Below are 17,968 nucleotides of genomic sequence, written 5' to 3' on the forward strand. Positions count from 1 at the left end.
TGCACACCTGGAGCCCAGAGCTTGGAGAGGAGGACCCCTCTTGGTGGGTAAGTTAGGGAGGTTTCCTCCTGGTGCGTGAGTTATCTAGCAGGGTTTGAGAGTGGGTGTTTTGCTTTTTTGGTTAAAGCTTTATTGAAATACACTTTATAAACCATACAACTAGCCCATTTTAACAATGCAGCGATGTTTGGTGCATTCACAATGTTGTTAACCACCACCACCACTATCTAGTTCCAGAACGTTGCACCACCCCAAAATGAAACCCCCCTCCCCATCAGCAGTCACTCCCCATCCCCCTCCCGCAGCCCCTGACAACCGCTGACCCACTTCCTGTCTCTGTGAGTTTGCCTGTTCTGGACATTTCACATAAGTGGAATCACACAGTATTTGTCCTTTTGTGTCTTGCTTCTCTCATGAGCATGGTGTTTTCAGGGTTCATCCACACTGTAGCAAATGTCAGCACCTCCTTTCTTTAACTCCCTGGGTCAGGGGATTCCACTGACCCCAGGAGATTCTGGGTTCAGTAACCATCTGACTATTGAGGTCTTGGGAGGCTTCCCACATTGAAATATACAGCCTGAGTGGAACCGAGGCGGGAGGTGACTCACAGACACTGGAGTCATCCTAGTTTATACTGTCTGACCATCATGATTTATTCTGGTGTGTACTGTGAGCAGGGAGTGAAATAAAAATTTCCTCAAATAATTAATTATGCCCTAGCAGGTTTGGCTCAGTAGTTAGAGCATTGGCCCACAGACTGAAGGGTCCCAGGTTCGATTCCAGCCAAGGGCAGGTACCTAGGTTGCAGGCTCGATCTCCAACCCTGGTTGGGGTGTGTGAGGGACACAACCAATGTGTCTCTCTCACATCGATGTTTCTCTCTGTCTCTCTCTCCCTTCCACTCTCTCTGAAAATCAATGGGGGAAAAAATTAACTAGGGTTTCTCCACTGTTTACACTGGGGGACTTGATCCACCCGAGGTTTGTGCTGACCGTTGCTCACTGCCTGGAGAACATGTGAGTGCCCAAGCGGACCTGCCCTAGGTCTGAGTGGGGAGGGGGAGCAGATCATCTCTGGGGAGCCATTCATCTCTATGGGGAGCCATCCTGGGCATTGTGGGGTGTTGAAGATGGTCCTTGGCCCCACACACTGGATACCAGGAGCCATTCCCGGTCAGTCCTGACAATCACAGTGTACCCAGACAGTGTTCCCTGGGGGAACAATCACCTAGTAAGGACTCTGCCTTTGAGGGAACAGTGAATTCTTATGGGTCTCAGGAGGGCACATGGCTCTGTGGCTCCCACCACCTTTTCCTGTCCTTTTCTGTCCCCACGAGTAGGGCTCATCCCCACACCTGGACACGCTGGCCACAGTCCGCTTTCCTCAGGTCAAAGGGACCCCGTGAAGAGAGGCATGGAGAGCTGTGTGTGTATTCCCCTGAGGGCTATGCCATGCTGCCCTTTGTCCAAGGCACCCAGGCATGGGGTAAGCAGCAGGCAGCTTCTCATACTCGAAAGGGAGTTAGGACCCTAAGCCCAATGTTCCCTGTCCTCCTGGAGTGTGATTTGACCCTCCAACTCCCTGTGGCCCAAGTTGAAAGGAGGAAGTGAGGATGCCCAGTCCAGGCATGGGGCAACCCCAACGGCCTCCAGGCCTCAGGCTATAAGAGGAGTTGGGCAGGCAAAGGGGCCCTGGAGCCCCCACCTGACCATGACCCAGAACCACCGACCTTCCCATCCTGCCCTGGCTCTCATCTTGCTGGCTATGCTGCTGGGTTGTGAGTGGGGCCACGTGTTCGTTTGTTCATCTGTCCAGGCCCTGCTGATTCTGGGGAATATCCACCCATGACAGCCAGCTCAACACCCTCACCACACAAATGGGGAGACTGAGACAGGACCAGGGCAAGACCCATTTGCCTCAAGGGGGTGGGGGGTGGGAGCTGGGACATTCAACTCAGTTTCTCCATCTGTAAAAAGGGCAAAGCCCAGTGCTTCCCTCCCAGGGAGCTGGGTGGAGATGGACCCAGCAGGGACAGGTGACCGACGTTGATGCCACTCGTTCTCAGGTGCAGCATGGGCTTCAGAGATTGTGGGTGGGCGGGAAGCCAAACCCCACTCTCGGCCCTACATGGCGTCACTGCAGATGATGGAAGACCACTTCTGTGGGGGCACCTTGATCCACCCGAGGTTTGTGCTGACCGCTGCTCACTGCCTGGAGAACATGTGAGTGCTCGGGTGGACCTGCCCTAAGTCTGAGTGGGAAGGTTCAGCCCTCCCCTGGGTCAGAGGAGGGGAAGCAAGGTCCTGCCCTAGGTCTGAGGGGGGAGGTGGCCCTGCCCTGGGTCCAAGGGAGGCTGTTACCCAGGGAGCTGCATTCTGGCCCTCAGGATGCCCAAGGGGACAGGGATATTGGAAATTGGTGGATGTGGAGGGGAGGCAAGCAATGAGCATCCTGAACCCTCAGGCCCCAGGCCCTGGTGAAGGTGGTGCTCGGGGCCCACAACCTACTGAGTGCTGAGCCTAGCCAACAGCGGTTCTCTGTCACTCGCCTGTTTACCAACAACTATAATCCAGAGCAGAATCTCAACGACATCCTCCTACTGCAGGTGAGTGGGCAGGGCCAGCAGGACCAGTAATTACCCCTTCATTCATCTTCAGTAAACATATATTGAGCACCTGCTGTATGCCAGGCCCCTGCAGGTGCTGGGACATAGCCTAGTACACAGTAGGCCTGGTAAGGAGAGGGCCATTCAGACAATAGCCCCACAAATGGCTTCCCCACCTGCCGCCCAGCGTTTGCCTTGGCTGTGCCCCTTGCCCAACGCCCATCCACCCAACATCCTCACCCCCAACCTCAGTGCCAACCTCACCTTCTCAGCGAGGGTTCCCCTCACCCTAGTGGAAAGACAGCCACTCCTCCCCTGATTTTTGGTTCACCAACTAATCTGTCATTCTCCTGGCCTCTCCAACTCCCTGAAAGATCAGCTCCCTGAGGGCAGAGGTAGTACCCCCAAGGCTTAACAGAGGACCAAGCATACAGTTGGCACTCAATAAGTGCTTTTTAAGTGAATGACCACCACAGTGACAAATGCTACAAAGTGGAGGCCCATGGTGTCAGAGAATGTAAAACTGAGCACTGGTAGGGTCTGGAGGATCAATCAGAGCAGATTCCTTGGAGGAGGTGAACCCTGAGGTAGAACCTCAGAGTGAGTGGGAGGGGGCCAGGCAGAGGGAACAGCATGTGCAAAGGCCCAGAGGAGGCCCTCTGGGGTAGTCAGGATGTGAGTGAATGTGAGAAGGGGGTGGCTATGGGGCCTGGAAACAGGATCTCACTGCCCACCGGCTCTCACTCTGCCCCAGCTGGACCGCCCTGCCAACCTCAGCGCCCAGGTCGCAGTAGCCCAGCTCCCCGAGCAGGACCAGCTGCTGCCCCACGGCACCCAGTGCCTGGCCATGGGCTGGGGCCGCCTGGGCACCCGTGCACCGTTGCCCAACATCCTACAGGAGCTGAATGTCACCGTGGTCACCTTCCTCTGTCGGCCAGAGAACGTGTGCACCTTTGTTCCCCGTCGCAAAGCTGGCATCTGCTTTGTACGTACCTGCCCGGCTCCTAGTGCCCTGAACCACATTTGGATGGCCATAGGGACCTCCTGAGAGGCTGGGGCTGCCCTGGAGAAAAGAAGGCTCCAGGAACTGCCCATAGGAGGGAGGGTGTGGATGGCAGCAGTTCAACTCCACCTCCTCCTCACTGAGCAGCTGCAGGCTATCCTGGGTCTCCCCACCTGGAAGAGGGGCACACAAGCGAGGGCTCCGTAAGTGATGTGTGGAACAGCCTCAGCTCCCACAGGCACAGAAAGGGTGCTCATGTCTACCCAGTGGCTTTCGTGGCTCTAGCGACTTTCCCACCCGGGGCCCCATCTCAGACCCAGGGGAGGTGTGAGTGACCAGCCTAGCCCATTCCAGGGGTCAGGTATATAGCAGGAAGCCAATAAATGTCTGCTCTCCTCCAGAGTGGCCTTGTCTCCCCCGTCGTCCACATGTCTTAAAGAAAATTCTTGATTGGAAACATTTTACCACTAAATGCTTCACTGTACCTGACGTGGCCACATCCTGGGTGACTGACCAACCTGTTCCCACCCTTCCCAGGGGGACTCTGGCGGCCCCTTGATCTGCGACGGCATCCTCCAGGCCGTGGACTCCTTCCTGATCAAGGAGTGTGCCTCCCGCCAGTACCCCGACTTCTTCGCTCGTGTTGCCCTCTACGTGGATTGGATTCAGTCTGTGCTGAGAAGCGCTGGGGGCGAGGGCAGCCCCTGAGCCACTTCCTCCAGATCCCCCCTCCAGGGGCTGAGGCCAGAGAACAAGCCCTAATGGGGGAAAGAGATCTGGTGCCCAGCTTCACGGTGACGTCAATAAAAATTGAAACCCTCCTTTGGCTCCTGTCTGTCCTTCCTATATCGGGAGACATGGGAGAAAGTGGCCAAAGGTCCCCAGCATCCAAGTCTCCAGACCCCAGACTCTGGATGGGGGTTTGGAGCAGAAGCCTGGAAGCCAGTGGAGAGCCCGGGTCATAATGGGTCCCATTCCTGCAATGCCCAGACATGGGTTCTAATCCAGCCTCACCAATTTGGCCCTGGGCAAATTGATGCCCATCTCTGTACCTCAGTTTCCTCGTCTGGAAAAGGGAGCCACCGCAGACATTTCCCAGAACTGACCAAAGGCCCTACCCTGGCCTTCAGGGATGGGGGGTGTTGTCGGGCTCTGTGTCTCCAGCTCTGGGCGGGGCAGCTGGAGGACTAGGCTGTCATAACACCGAGGGCCCAGGGCCTATGGGGCCCTTGACTCAGTCAGGGGCAGGCAGAATGGCTATTAGGGAGGCTCCCTGGATGGGGAAGCTATGCCTGACCAGGAGCTTGAAGAGAAGGGTCCCCAGGCAGAGACATGTCGAGTGCAGAGGAACAGGATGGTGTCTGGTATGGCTGGGATGGAGACAGTCAAGAGGATGGGGAAAGAAAGTTCAGGTATATGGTGGGGCTGGAGGATGCAGGGCCACAGACATGAATTGGGGTAGGCCTAGAGAAGAGGCCTGAGGCCAGGAAGAGGTAGACATCATTGGTTAGTAGGTGAGCAGCCATGGGAATGAGGCTCAGAGAAGGGGCCAAACTGCAAACTGCTCGCAGGACATACTGGAACAGGAAGGAAGCTCATCCTTACTGACTTATTCTGCCACCACCTGGGGTCAGGGTACAAATTCAAGCAAGAGTGAGAACTCCCAGGCATGCCCCCTTTTGCAACTCTTTTACAGCTCACCCCAGGGGAAGGTGACTGGTTTACAGGAGCAGATGTGTGCTGAGACAGTGGACACGGCTGAATCCTGGGCAATGCACGCTGAGGAGTGTCAGGGGGATGCTGGGGATTCCCTGCATTTCCCAGGAGCCCAAGGAGAGGAAGTAATTTCTATAAAAACCCCACAGAGTTGGGGATAGAAGAGGTTTGCAAGAGGGAATGTTGGGGACAGAAAGACCCACAAAAACACAGCAAGAGATGTTTTCTGTTTTTTTGTGGGCTTGTGTGTGAAAGATGGCTCAGTGAAGCTCTGCACAGCAAAGATCAAACTTGTCAATAGTGGGCATTGAGAAAAAGGGAGTTGGGGGACCCTGGGTAGATTCAGGAAATGACAAACCCATGGGAATAACAAGCAGGATGATCAGCACATACAACTTGGGAGGCCTCAGGGAGTAAAGGGTTTTTTAGGAAGCCCCAGGGATGGGCATCTATGCTGCTGGGGGCCACAGTCAGGTGGGGCCACTCCCTACAGCTCAGGGGTCCCCAGGCCTCCAGTAGTGGGTAAAGATACTCAAATCATTGTTTTTTCCCTGCAGCGTAACAGGTCTATAAAGTGCACACATCTTATTTGGAAGACTCATTACTCGTTACAGAGGCATGGCCAGTGTCACCACTACTCTTGATTGCAAATTAGAAGCCTAGTGTTTGCCTCCCAGCCTATACCTGCCAGGCAATCACCACCCTGCACTCCTGGAGGTGGTTAATGGTTAATAACCCTCTAGGACATCACTTTCTTATCTAAGAACTTTACAAATGTTCTTTCATTTAATCCTTGGGATAATCCTATGCAATGGATCCTATTATTATAACTTCTCTTTTACAGACAAGGAAACTGAAGCACAGATTAAGTCAGTGTCCTAAAGTTATGTAGTAGGCAAATGGCCACGTCAGGATATGAACCCAGAGTCGACAGCCTTGACCACCATGAGATGTGTGAGCATAGTATACAGGTGGTGCTCAATAAATGGGGTTAAATGGGGTCTCCCTGCCTAAGCACCTCCCCCCCCCCCCCCCCCAAGACATGACTTCCCCACATTGCCTCATCCCTGGACTGGAAACAGGTCTGTGTATACTGTAGGTGCTTACTAAGTGCTCTATGGTAAATTTAACACAACGGGGTGGGGACCCTGCCAAGTAGACAGGGGAGCAGGACTGGTGATGTGCATCTGATGAAGGGAGGGATGAAGATGGACACTGACCACCTGCTATGTGCCAGGCTCTGGGAAAGCAGGGCCATCACCCTCACTGATGGGATATGGGGGTTGGTTTGCCTGTGGCCGCAAATGGAGGGGGGCCCAGGGACAAATGAGGCTCCAGCCCTGGCTCTGGGTGTTCTCTGTGTCACCATCCACTTGTTCCTGCAAATGGATCCGTTGGTTCCCTCCCCTGAACCCTGCTCCCGGCCAGGAGAACGTTGCTTCTTGCGACACCCTTGGCTACAGCCGTTGCAACTGGAGCATTCTGGGGAAGGTGGGAAGAGGAACAGGGCCCTGGGGTGGGGGCTGGGCCCTGGGGGGCCCCTTCTCCATTGTTTGGCCTGAGTGACTCCACAGCCCCAGGCAGAAGCTCTCAAGCTTCAGTGGACATCCATGGTCCAGCCCCCAGGCTGGAAAGGAGTTCGGGGGAAACTCCGGGAGGTGGGAGGGTGTGGGGTGGGAGAGGTTCTTTCTCAACCTCTGCTGATGGCCAGGGACTAATAGGGCCCCCGGGTGGGAATGAGTTCCTCATTGTGAGCAACAACCAAAGGGAGATTGGAAGGCCAGGCCCAGAGAGGGAGACCCAGGACTAAGGGAGGTGGGCAACAAATCATCATTCAGCTGTGAATTGTGGGGACCTGAGTTCAAACCCCAGCTTGTTCACCATGTTCTGGGTACGAACTCATGGGGAAGGCCTCTTGTACCTCAGTTTCCTCGTCTCAAAAGGGGACCTAGCAGCCCCCTATCACCCCTGTAAAATGCCAGGACAGAGCTGGATGCACTGTCATTATTACACTGTCCTGGGTAAACTGAGGCATGTGGGGGAACCCAGACAACATTCTTTGGCCTAAGGTTGCCAGACTTAGCAAAAATACAAGACAGCCAGTTAAATTTGATTGTCAGATAAATACTGACTTTCTAGATAAGTACAATATTTGAGACGTAGTTATACTAAAAATATTGTTCAAACAAAAACTCATAGACATGGACATCAGTATGGTGGTTACCAGAGGGAAGGGGACTTGGGGGATAGTAAAGGGTAAAGGGGGTCAAATATGTGGTGAAAGATTTGGCTTTGGGTGCTGGGCACACAATGCAATACACAGACCATGTATCAGAATTGTACACTTGAAACATATAATTTTATTAAGCAATTTCACCCCAATAAATTTAATTAAAAAGAAAAAATTTTTATCTGACTTTCAAATTTGTATCTTGAATTTGATCTCGAGCCAACCCAGGCCCCTTGCACACATCACCCCAGTTCTTCCCATCATCACCCTCATCTATTCCTGAGGGTGGAGAAAGGAAGTGGGGACACCTGCCTCCACCGTGGAGCAATGCAACGGCCCCCGGGCTTTGGGCTATAAGAGGGCCAGGTGGGTGCAGGGGACAGAGACATTGGAGCCCCCGCTCAACCATGACCCAAAGCTGCAGACCCTCTGGCCCTGCCCTTGCCTCCATCCTGCTGACAATGCTGCTGGGTGGTGAGTGGGACCACGTGTCTGCCCAGCCATCTGTCCCTGGGCAGCCATTCCTGCCTCTCAACTATACCCTTGACCTAAGTGGCCCCCTTATCCTCATGGAAGGGGGCGGTTGGGATGAGGACACCCATTTCCAGAGGAGGAGACTGAGGTTCAGAGTGGTGAGGGGCCCAGAGCCCAGAGTTTGAACTTGGTGGAGATGGGTCAGTGGGTTTGCTCTGGGGACTCCAAAGCCAAATTAAGTCCAGATCTTGCCCTGGCAAGAGGCAGTGGCAGGCCCCTCTTTCCTCTGTATTTCAATTTCCTCATCTGGCAACATGCACATAAAGAGCCCTGACCCATGGGTTCTTGGGGGGAGTTCAAGGGCTAGCTGGCCTACTGGAGTAGGGCTCCTCCATGGTACTCACCACCACCATCCCTGAATGTCTCCAGGCCCTGTGCTGGCCTCCAAGATCGTGGGTGGCCGGCAGGCCCGGCCCCATGCATGGCCTTTCATGGTGTCCCTACAGCAGCGAGGAGGCCACTTCTGTGGTGGCACCCTGGTGGCCCCGAACTTTGTCATGTCGGCTGCACACTGTGTGAATGGCATGTGAGTGACTCCCGAGCACACCTTCCCTCTTCAGGTCCTCTTTTCCACATCTGTCAAAGCGGGGTGGGGGTTGGAGGAGTGGGGAGTGAGACCAGGGCCTGGGGTCCCCCAGGGCACACCCATTAATGCAGCTTCTCTACCAGGTCTAAGTGGGGGCATTCAGCCAAGAGGCCCAAGGATCTGCCCTGGGTGGCAAGGCACCCCATGGGGATGGGGCTGAGCTTGGTTGAGCTCTGGGGTCTCTCTGCCACCCCCAAACCCCAGAGATACCTCGAATCACCTCCTGCACCCACTTTGCTGCAGAAACTTCCAGGCAGTGCAGGTGGTGCTGGGCGCACACAACCTGAGGCAGCGTGAACCCACCCGGCAGTTGTTCGGCATCCAGCAAGTCTTTGAAAATGGCTTTGATGCCCAGAGGCTGTTGAATGACATCGTGATTCTGCAGGTGTGAGGCCAGCTGGGCAGGGAAGGGATAGCCCAGGTGGGGAAGGGACGCTCAAGCAGGTGTAAAGGCCTGGGGGCCTGAGGCTTGGGGAGGGCAAAGAAGGGGCTATAGACTGGGGGGGGGGGTGTCACATCTGGCTCTAACTGGTAGGTCATCTTTGTGCCTCAGTCTCCACCTCTGTAACCTGGGGAAACCCCACCTGGCAGGGTTGTTGAGCAAATGAACAAAAGGATGCCGAGTACTCTGAACAGTGGTCCAATTAAAAAGATGCATTTAAAAGACAGCATCATACAAACTCCATATATTTTCCAGGATCAACTGTACAAATAATGGTTTCTTTCCTTTTGCCTGTAAAAAAGAACGTATATGCTTAGGTTTCTGAGTATGTAACAGACTGTTGTGATTATTTGTGCCTTGTGGCCAAGGGCAGGGACAGCCCTTGACTTTGTGAAATGGGGCAAAATTCTTCACATCCAGACTGGAGGGAGAATCCTTCCCTTTCCCACTGCTTGCAGAGTTATGATTATTCTCTGTAATGTTCTAGAACAAGGGTTTGGTTGTCATTGCTGTTGCCCATAGTTTAGTGTATTGAGTACCTACTGTTTACTGCACTCAAGACATGTCCAGGGTTACCCTGAGCCACTGTGGTTGCTCTTACTTCATAGATGGGCAAACTGAAGTTCAGGGTGGGGAGCATCTTGCAGATTGGGAATCCTACTCCATAAAATTCTAGAACTACTATGGGTCCTTAGATGGGGAAACAGGCTAGGAAAGGGGAGAGTCGGTGCCCACTGCTCCATGTGATTCTTTGATGCTCTGTCCTGCCCACCGCAGCTCAACGGGTCAGCCACCATCAACGCCAATGTGCAAGTGGCCAGGCTTCCTGAGCAGGACCAAGGTGTGGGCAATGGGGAGCAGTGCTTGGCCATGGGATGGGGCCGGCTGGGCACAAACCGGCCGCCACCCAGAGTCCTACAGGAGCTCAATGTGACCGTGGTGACATCCCTCTGCCGCAGAACAAATGTGTGCACACTGGTGCGGGGCCGGAGGGCCGGCATCTGCTTCGTAAGTACCTGCAACCCCCCTCTCAGCCCCCACCCCACTCCCACCCAGGCTGCAGCAACCAGGACAGCAAGCCAGGTTCCAGGAGGACTTCCCAACCCTGAAGGGAGGTGGGTGAGGGGCTCTGGAAGCCTAGCCTCCTAATCTCACCTGGCTCCGCACAGGGGGACTCCGGTGGGCCTCTGGTCTGCAACGGGCTGATCCATGGAATCGACTCCTTCATCAGAGGAAGCTGTGGCTCGGGCTTCTACCCAGATGCCTTTGCCCCCGTTGCACAGTTTGCAGACTGGATCAACTCCATCATTCGCAGGCACGATAACCACCCTCGTCTCCACCCCAGGGACCCTGCAAGTAGGAGCCACTAGAAGGGGCTGTGCCAGTCACCGCACCTCACCTGCCTCTGGCCAGGCCCATCCCATGGTGCATTATGCAGCATCTGGCACAATAAAACCCTCTCTGTTTTGTAGAATATGTCCCTTGGTTGTGTACTTGGAGATTGAAAGCATTCAGGAGAGTGTCTTGGGCATCTCACGAATATGCTGCCACCAGGTGGCAGCAAAAACAGGGCATTGGGGTAAGAAGTTCCTTCCCCTCCTGCCACAAAAGGATGCCAGTTGCTGTTTCCAGTTTCCCTCCTGTAAAACCCATTTATACACGATTAAGTTAGAGTTACAGGTGGTTATGACACAAAGCATTGTAGCAGGTGTTTGTTGAGTGCTTACCAGGTGCAGGAATCATTCTGTCTTTGCAAGCGTTGGCTCATCTGGAGCTCTCTCCAGCCCTTGAGGCAGGTCCCATCAGTGCCACATATTACAGATAAGAATGTGGAGGTGCAGAGAAGTGAAGCCACTCTCAGGAGCCTGAGTTCGGGTCCCAGCTCTGACGTTGGGTAACTTGGTTGCTGTCTCTGAACCTGTTTCCCTGTGGGGAGGAGTGAGGTGCTGGCTGGGAAGGGTGCAGCCAGGGGTTGGGGTTTTGCTGGGTAACAGAAACAATCCATCTCCCTAGCCTTTTGCTCTGACAAGTGGAGAGGAGCAGAGCAGAAGATTCCCAAGGCATCCCCCAGCCTCGCTGGAAGTTGCTGCCCCCGGGGGGCATCACTGACTCATACCCCTCTTCTGCCTTCCTGGGCGCGGGAAGGAGCTCTCTGGGGCCACCAGTAGAAACAACAGACATGGCCTCTGCCATCATGCAGCTTACAGTCTGATGATGGGGGAGGAAATAGTCACCCAAGCAAAAAAACAAATGAGAGTAGTAACAACGGGTAACGCCCCGCCACACACACACCCTGAGTTTGGGATAAATCTCTTTTCCTTCTCTGTTCCCTGGCCCCAAATCCCCTCCCTCTGGAGCTCAGCCACCTCGGTCCCCCTCAGGGCTTTTGCCTTAGCTGTTTCCTCTGCCTGCCTGCTCTTCCTGTAGGCTGTTCCCTTTGCTAGCCCCCACTCTCTGCGCCAAGTGCCAGCTGCTCAGAAAGGTGACCAGCTGCCCTCCTTTTTCCATTTAATTCTATACCCAGGCGGTCTTCCATTGTCCACACAGCATCTGGAGACATTCAGGGTTATTTATTGAACTGCCCCATCTTCCTGGGTCATTTCCAAATTTTGTTGCAATTTTGAACATTCTTACATAATCTGGACTCCATATCCTCATGGGCTTTCATTCAGAACTTCTGATTTTAATAGGGAAACATGTTAGGATCTAGCAGATCACATTTGTTATTTTCTATTCTTTTCTGTATGTATGAAATAATCTACTGTGAGGAGAAAAAAAAGAGGGGAAAGTTTTGTGCACTGTTCCTACTGGGAATGTTCAAAGTCCACCCCACCCTTCTGGTCCCAGCACCTGCCACCCTTCTACTCTTCAGAATCTGCCATTGCGGTGGTTGGTTTGGGAGGGGGCATGTGATCCAAGCTCAGCCAGTCAGAGGCAGCCTGGAGACATTGACTGGAGTGATGGAGCATTGGGGGAGGAACCCACTAGGCCACTGGGCTGAGTCTGGGGTTCCTGGGGTCACAAGAGGGGAGCCTAGTAAGGAGAGAGGCCATCAAGGAGGAAGAGAGAAACCAGAGGCAAAGACCTGACTGACATTGTTCAAAGTGCCTGGATCAAGCCACACCTGAAGGCAGACCCTGAACTTTCCATTTAAATTTCCTTATTGAAGGCACAGTTTTTTCAGCTGCCCCTATATACCACCTTTCTAACATTCTACTTGTTGGGGCCCCAGAGCCACAGCAATGGGGACAAGGGTGTAGGGTGACCTTACTCCCACCCCCACCCAAATTTCTCTCCAAGTTGGAGGAGGAGGACAAATAAGGGAGGTGCAGAAAAAAAACGAGGAAGTGGGTTGTTTACAAATTGTGGCCTCCAGCTGCTGTTGCGAAACTTGAGGGCTGGAAAGACACTCTTAGGAGATTGGGCTGGGGGGCTGGAGTTCTTCATCCTTCTGCTCTGCTCCTGCATCCTGAGGGGTTGCTCCCCACACTAGGGCCACCCCTGGGCCAGGTACACAGGAGCAGGAGGCATCCCCTCATGGTGCAAAGTCCAGCAGGAGATAATTCCACCCTGATGAGGGTGGAAGCAGACTGGCGTGCTCCCCTTTACCCAGCTGGGCAATTTGCCTATTGGACAGATAGGGCCAGTTGGAGCAGCCCCAACTTCCATTCTCATAAGAGTGCCTCAGGGCCCCTCCTTGGTCAGTACTGAGGCCACAGCAGCATCATGGCAGACCTCTCAGTGCGCCTGGCGGCTCTAATCCTCCTAGGAGTGGCCCTATGCGGTAAGAGTAGACCTGGGACTGGGGTGACAGCAGGGGGTCAACAGTCTGCAGGGTAGTCAGCCAAGGGGCCCCCTGAATCAAACAGGACTGTCCCCCAGCCCTACTAGGTAGGCAGAAAGGAGGCAGTGCCCAGGTGAATGGAGGGCTCTGAAAGTCCAGGAATTCTCAAAACTTGGATCTGAAATGCAAGCTTTCCCCAGAGCGAGAACATGCAGTTTTACACTGGAAACTGGCAGCCTGCATGTTCAGCAGCTGGCAGGAGTGTTGGTTTGGTCTATCCTTTTTTTCTTATGTTTAAATCAAAGCTGTTAGGTTCAGTGTATAGAATGGAATTTACCCCAGACCCCACCACTCCCTGTTGTTCCCAGGACCCCCCAGCGCCCCAGGCATCTAAGTTTGTGACCCTGGGATGTGGGGCTCCAATGATGGAATACCAAGTCTGAAGGGGGCTGGAGTGACCTGAGGGGTGGAGGGGCCTCTCAGGGCTGGGCTGTAGTCATTCGTGGAGTCCTCACGCCCATCTCCCTACACCCAGCGGCGCAGCCCCGCGGCCGGATCCTGGGCGGGAGCGAGTCCAAGGCCCACCAGCGGCCCTACATGGCCTCGGTGCAGGTGAACGGCACACACGTGTGCGGCGGCTTCCTGGTGTCTGAGCAGTGGGTGCTGAGCGCAGCGCACTGCCTGGAAGACGTGTGAGTGGTGGCGGTGGTGGCAGGGGCGGACACAGCAGGGGTGGGATTGGGTTGGGGTGCGGCTGTGGATCTGACGTGGACCCCGCCCCACGCCCAGGACCAACGAGACGGTGCAGGTGCTCCTGGGCGCGCACTCGCTGTCGCAACCCGAGCCATCCAAGCACCTGTACGACGTGCTCCGAGCCGTGCCTCACCCTGACAGCCGCCCCGATACGATCGACCACGACCTCCTTCTACTGCAGGTGGGCCAAACCTGGCCGCACTCCCCCCTGCCGCATGCACCCCTCCACCCCGCGACCCCCAGCTCTGATGCCCGCCTCCCCCCACCCGGTCCCACAGTCTAGCCACAGCTCCTCCTGCTAAATGCTCCCCTGCAACCCTGACGCCCGCGTCCCCCCACCCCAGCTGTCTGAGAATGCCACCCTGGGCCCCGCCGTGAAGCCCCTGTCCTGGCAGCGCGAGGACCGCGACGTGGCGGCCGGCACGCTCTGCGACGTGGCCGGTTGGGGCGTCGTCAGCCACACCGGCCGCCGGCCCGACCGCCTGCAGTACTTGCTCCTGCCCGTGATGGACCGCGCCACCTGCAACCTGCGCGTGTACCACGACGGTACCATCACCGAGCGCATGATGTGCGCCGAGAGCAACCGCCGGGACAGCTGCAAGGTGCGGGGTGGGGCGGGGCGGGAGGCGCGACTGCGCCGGGGGGAGGGAGGCCGATGGGGCGGGGCCTCCGGAAGGTGCGCCCGCGCAGGCGGGGCCTGGGGGCGGGGCCAGTGGGTGGGCGGGGCGGGAGGGGCGACTGCGCGGGAAGGGAGGCCGATAGGGCGGGGCCTCCGGAAGGTGCGCCCGCGCAGGCGGGGCCTGGGGGCGGGGTCAGTGGGTGGGCGGGGCGGGAGGGGCGACTGCGCAGGGAAGGGAGGCCGATGGGGCGGGGCCTCCGGAAGGTGCGCCCGCGCAGGCGGGGCCTGGGGGCGGGGCCAGTGGGTGGGCGGGGCGTTGAAGCCTGGGGGCGGAGCTGAGGGCAAGGGAGGGAGGGCCTTGGCCGATGGGCCCTGAGGAGATGGACACGCAGGGTCCGGTCGGCCGGCGGGAGGAGCGGGAACTGCAGTGTCCGAGCCTCGAGGTGACACTGAGGGCGTGGGGGCTTGTGCGGGTGAAACCCCCCTCACGGCCCTGTCCCACATAGGGCGACTCCGGGGGCCCACTGGTGTGCGACGGCGTGGCCGAGGGCGTGGTCACCTCGGGATCCCGCGTGTGCGGCAACCGCAAGAAGCCGGGTATCTACACTCGAGTGGGGAGCTATGCGTCCTGGATCGACAGTGTGATGGCCGGAGGCGTGGCTGCCTGAGGAGAGCCTGAGGGGCGGGGTCACTAGGAGCAATAGTTTCACTCCTGCATCCCGGCAGACTTTATGTTTTATTTTTTCTCTTTCGTTTATTCATTTGTTTTTGTATTTGTTTTAAGATTCCACATATAAGTGAACTCATATGGCATTTGTCTTTGTCTGACTTATTTCACTTAGCATAACACCCTCTAGGTCCATCCATGCTGGTGCAATTAAGGTTTCATTCTTACCCTAGCCAGTCTGGCTGAGAGGTTAGAGCTTCGGGCCATGGGCTGAAGGGTCTCGGTTAGATTCTGGTCAAGGGCATGTACCTCCGTCGCAGGCTCCATCCCCGCCCTGGTTGGGGCGTGGGCGGGAGCGGGATTCAACCAATCCATGTGTCTCTCTCATTGATGTTTCTCTCTCACTCTTTCTCTCCCCCTTCCACTCTGAGAAGCAATGGGAAAAATATCCTCAGGTGAGGATTTAAAAAAAGGGGGGGTTGTATGGAAAGTAACCTCTTAGGGTGATTTGATTATAAATTCCTAAGTGGACAGGTCATGGTGAGTAGTAAAGCCCCAGGCCTATAACTTCTTTAGTGAAAGGTTTTAATCCAGCCCTGTCCATTGTTCTTGGGACTCTGAATTCTTTACCAGGAAAATTACTTATCTTTTTCTGGAGATCTTTCTTGTTTCTTCAGTTGAGATATATTCTGCCATTTAATTTTGTTTAATCTCTGTGTTTGTTTATATCCATTAGACAAAATAGCTGTCTCTACCAGTCTTGATAAAATGGCCTGGTGTAGAAGCAGCCTCTGTATAGTCAGCATGAGCCCAGAGGTTTTGGGAAGCTGGTGGGAGCTGAAGGTGTTTGGGGCACTGGCCCACTGAGCTGGAGTGGCTCCAGGTGGGGAGGCCAGGTGAGTGTGGTGAGGCCCTGTTGATCCTGCTTAGTTTCTTTGTTCAGAGCAACCTTGTAGGTAGACCAAAGCCCCTGGATAGAGCCCCTACTGCCCTAAAGAGGTAGAGGGGATGTAAACAATGGCACTCAGGGCCCCTCTGACCCAGTCATCGGGAGAGTTTCTGCAGTTTGCTCTCCAATCTTCTCTATATGTTCTCTCTCCTGTTTGCCCTTTAGAAAGTGGTCTGGCATAGAAGCAACTTCTGTGTAGGTGTTATGTGCAGGTTTTGTAGTTTAGGAAGTTGGTTGGAGCTGGGCAGGCATAACACTTGGGGCTCTGGCCTGTGGACCTGAGTGACTCCTTGGCAGGGAGGCTAGGTGCTCATGGTGACACCCTGTTGTTCCTTTGTTTGGAAGCAAAAGGCCCCAGGCAGTGTAGCTGGGAACCTGCTGTGCTGACCTGAAGGCCAAATCCCTTGAATAGAGCTCCTGCCACCCTATGGTTCTGTCTCTTTCTCACTTGCTGTTCAGACGCTGTTCATTCAGTCATCAATTAGATGAGTTCAGCTGCTCCCTATGCTGCTGCCATCTTGAGCACACACTGCATGACTGAGGCAAGCCAGACCCGGGGTGGTGGAATCTGCAAACATAAGTATGTGCACCAGTAATGCAGTGCCAGAAGGTGACAGGAGGGCTGAAAGGTGGTAACCCTGGTTCGGGGGGAACTTGGGGTGGGGTTAGTGAGGTAAAAGTGGGGAGACCTGACACCCTTCATGAGGAGCTGAAGTTGCCAGGCGCCTCTCCATGCCTCAGCCACATGGTGATGTCCTTACTCCCCTCTACCAGTCTAGAGGACACCTGAAACCCTGGGAGGGCCCACATGGGGGTGTCGCCTTGGTCTTGCTAATGTCCAGCTCTCCTTTTGCTTCCCAAGTGGAATGTGAGGGCCTGTATGTGCAAAACCCTGCTCTGGGCTGAGATTTAAGTGTACAGAGACTCTAAAGTTGTGCTCTTGCCCAGCCAGGCGTGGCTCAGCGGTTGAGTGTCGACCTGGGATCCAGGCGATCGGGGTTCAATTCCTGGTCAGGGCACATGCCCAGGTTGCGGGCGGCAGCCGATCAATGACTCTCTCATCATTGGTGTTTCTCTCTCTCTCTCTCCCTCCCTCTCCTTTCCTCTCTCTGAAATCAATAAAGATATATTAAAGTTGTGTTCTTATGATCATGTCACAAATTGGGAAACAGGCTCGGAGATCCTCAGGTCACACAGAAGCTCCGGGGCGAAGTCTGGATTCGAACCCAGAGCCATTGTGCTTGCATTCATAGGCATTCCCTGAGCTCAGAGGGTCATAGAAAGAGACTGATGGGTGTCCCTGAGCAGCCATACAGCTCTGCCACCCCAGACTCACTGCCCTCCATCTGGGCAATGACACGGAGGTGACAGGGCAGAACCCAGGCCCCAAGGCCCTGTGCCCTTTCTCCTGCCTGGATGAGGGACCATTGAGGCCTAGCACCTACAAGGCCCCACGAATTAAGCCTAGTCCCCAAAGAGTGTTCACGACTTCCCTTTTGTTGAAAAAGAGACAGAAGGTCTGAAAGGTGAAGTCATGTGTCCCACTGGGGATTGGGAAGTTGGAATTGGAACCTGTGGGAGGGTATTGTTTTTGTACCATGGCGCATTAATTTATACACAAGCATTTATTGAGCTCCTCCTGTGTGCCTGGCCCTGGGCTGGGTGTAGCAGACAGAGCTAACTCCCAGTCCTGCTCATAAGAACTGGTCACATATTCCATTGCACCGGACCTAACTCATTTAGGCTTTCCTATGACAGGTGTGAGGTTCTCCTTAGTATGCTCATGAATTTTGTGTGTAAGAAATTGTGCACATTTGAATAAGGGGAGCGAGAGACATAATTGCTAGTCATTCAGCATCAAAGACTCAGTCACTCAATAGGTATTTCCTGAATGAAATGATGATACCTGGAAGTGGCTTTGAAATGGTTCAGTTTGGGGAGGGAGGAGGGTGACTATATTTAGCAAATAAAAATACAGGTTGGCTAATTAAATGGGACTTTCAGAAAACAAATACATTTTATACTAATAAGTATATCCCATGTGACATTTGGGGCAGACTTATATTAAGAAAATATTCAT

General features: G+C 54.7%; 2 protein-coding genes across 4 annotated transcripts; both read left to right on the forward strand.

Moving 5' to 3' along the window:
- The first annotated feature begins 1,699 nt into the window (after positions 1 to 1,699).
- Positions 1,700 to 10,584, forward strand: LOC308556143 (neutrophil elastase-like). Of its 3 annotated transcripts, none has more exons than XM_081135259.1 (5): positions 1,700 to 1,777; positions 8,458 to 8,614; positions 8,918 to 9,059; positions 9,894 to 10,124; positions 10,286 to 10,584. In XM_081135259.1, the coding sequence occupies exons 1-5, from the start codon at positions 1,711 to 1,713 to the stop codon at positions 10,484 to 10,486; spliced, it is 798 nt and encodes a 265-aa protein (XP_080991385.1). In that variant the 5' UTR covers positions 1,700 to 1,710; the 3' UTR covers positions 10,487 to 10,584. The 3 variants fall into 3 exon arrangements, with proteins under 3 accessions (XP_080991385.1, XP_080991384.1, XP_080991383.1); XM_081135258.1 differs by lacking the exons at positions 8,458 to 8,614; positions 8,918 to 9,059; positions 9,894 to 10,124; positions 10,286 to 10,584 and adding exons at positions 2,066 to 2,222; positions 2,464 to 2,605; positions 3,360 to 3,590; positions 4,146 to 4,429; XM_081135257.1 differs by lacking the exon at positions 1,700 to 1,777 and adding an exon at positions 7,953 to 8,028.
- A 1,918-nt stretch (positions 10,585 to 12,502) lies between these two features.
- Positions 12,503 to 15,085, forward strand: CFD (complement factor D). The gene is made up of 5 exons (XM_081136020.1): positions 12,503 to 12,900; positions 13,436 to 13,592; positions 13,690 to 13,834; positions 13,998 to 14,255; positions 14,779 to 15,085. The coding sequence occupies exons 1-5, from the start codon at positions 12,843 to 12,845 to the stop codon at positions 14,938 to 14,940; spliced, it is 780 nt and encodes a 259-aa protein (XP_080992146.1). The 5' UTR covers positions 12,503 to 12,842; the 3' UTR covers positions 14,941 to 15,085.
- Positions 15,086 to 17,968: the final 2,883 nt, after the last annotated feature.

The sequence above is a fragment of the Miniopterus schreibersii genome (genome assembly GCF_964146895.1).
Source record: "Miniopterus schreibersii genome assembly, chromosome: 4".
Classification (NCBI taxonomy): Eukaryota; Metazoa; Chordata; class Mammalia; order Chiroptera; family Miniopteridae; genus Miniopterus; species Miniopterus schreibersii.

Bases quoted from the DNA above. Each gene is read 5' to 3' on its own strand.
- CFD (XM_081136020.1), top strand. From the start codon at position 12,843: ATGGCAGACCTCTCAGTGCGCCTGGCGGCTCTAATCCTCCTAGGAGTG. The intron at 12,901-13,435 runs GTAAGAGTAGAC...CCCTACACCCAG, and splicing joins CCTAGGAGTGGCCCTATGCG to CGGCGCAGCCCCGCGGCCGG. The intron at 13,835-13,997 runs GTGGGCCAAACC...CCCCCACCCCAG, and splicing joins ACGACCTCCTTCTACTGCAG to CTGTCTGAGAATGCCACCCT.
- LOC308556143 (XM_081135259.1), top strand. From the start codon at position 1,711: ATGACCCAGAACCACCGACCTTCCCATCCTGCCCTGGCTCTCATCTTG. The intron at 1,778-8,457 runs GTGAGTGGGGCC...GAATGTCTCCAG, and splicing joins GCTGGCTATGCTGCTGGGTT to GCCCTGTGCTGGCCTCCAAG. The intron at 8,615-8,917 runs GTGAGTGACTCC...ACTTTGCTGCAG, and splicing joins GCACACTGTGTGAATGGCAT to AAACTTCCAGGCAGTGCAGG.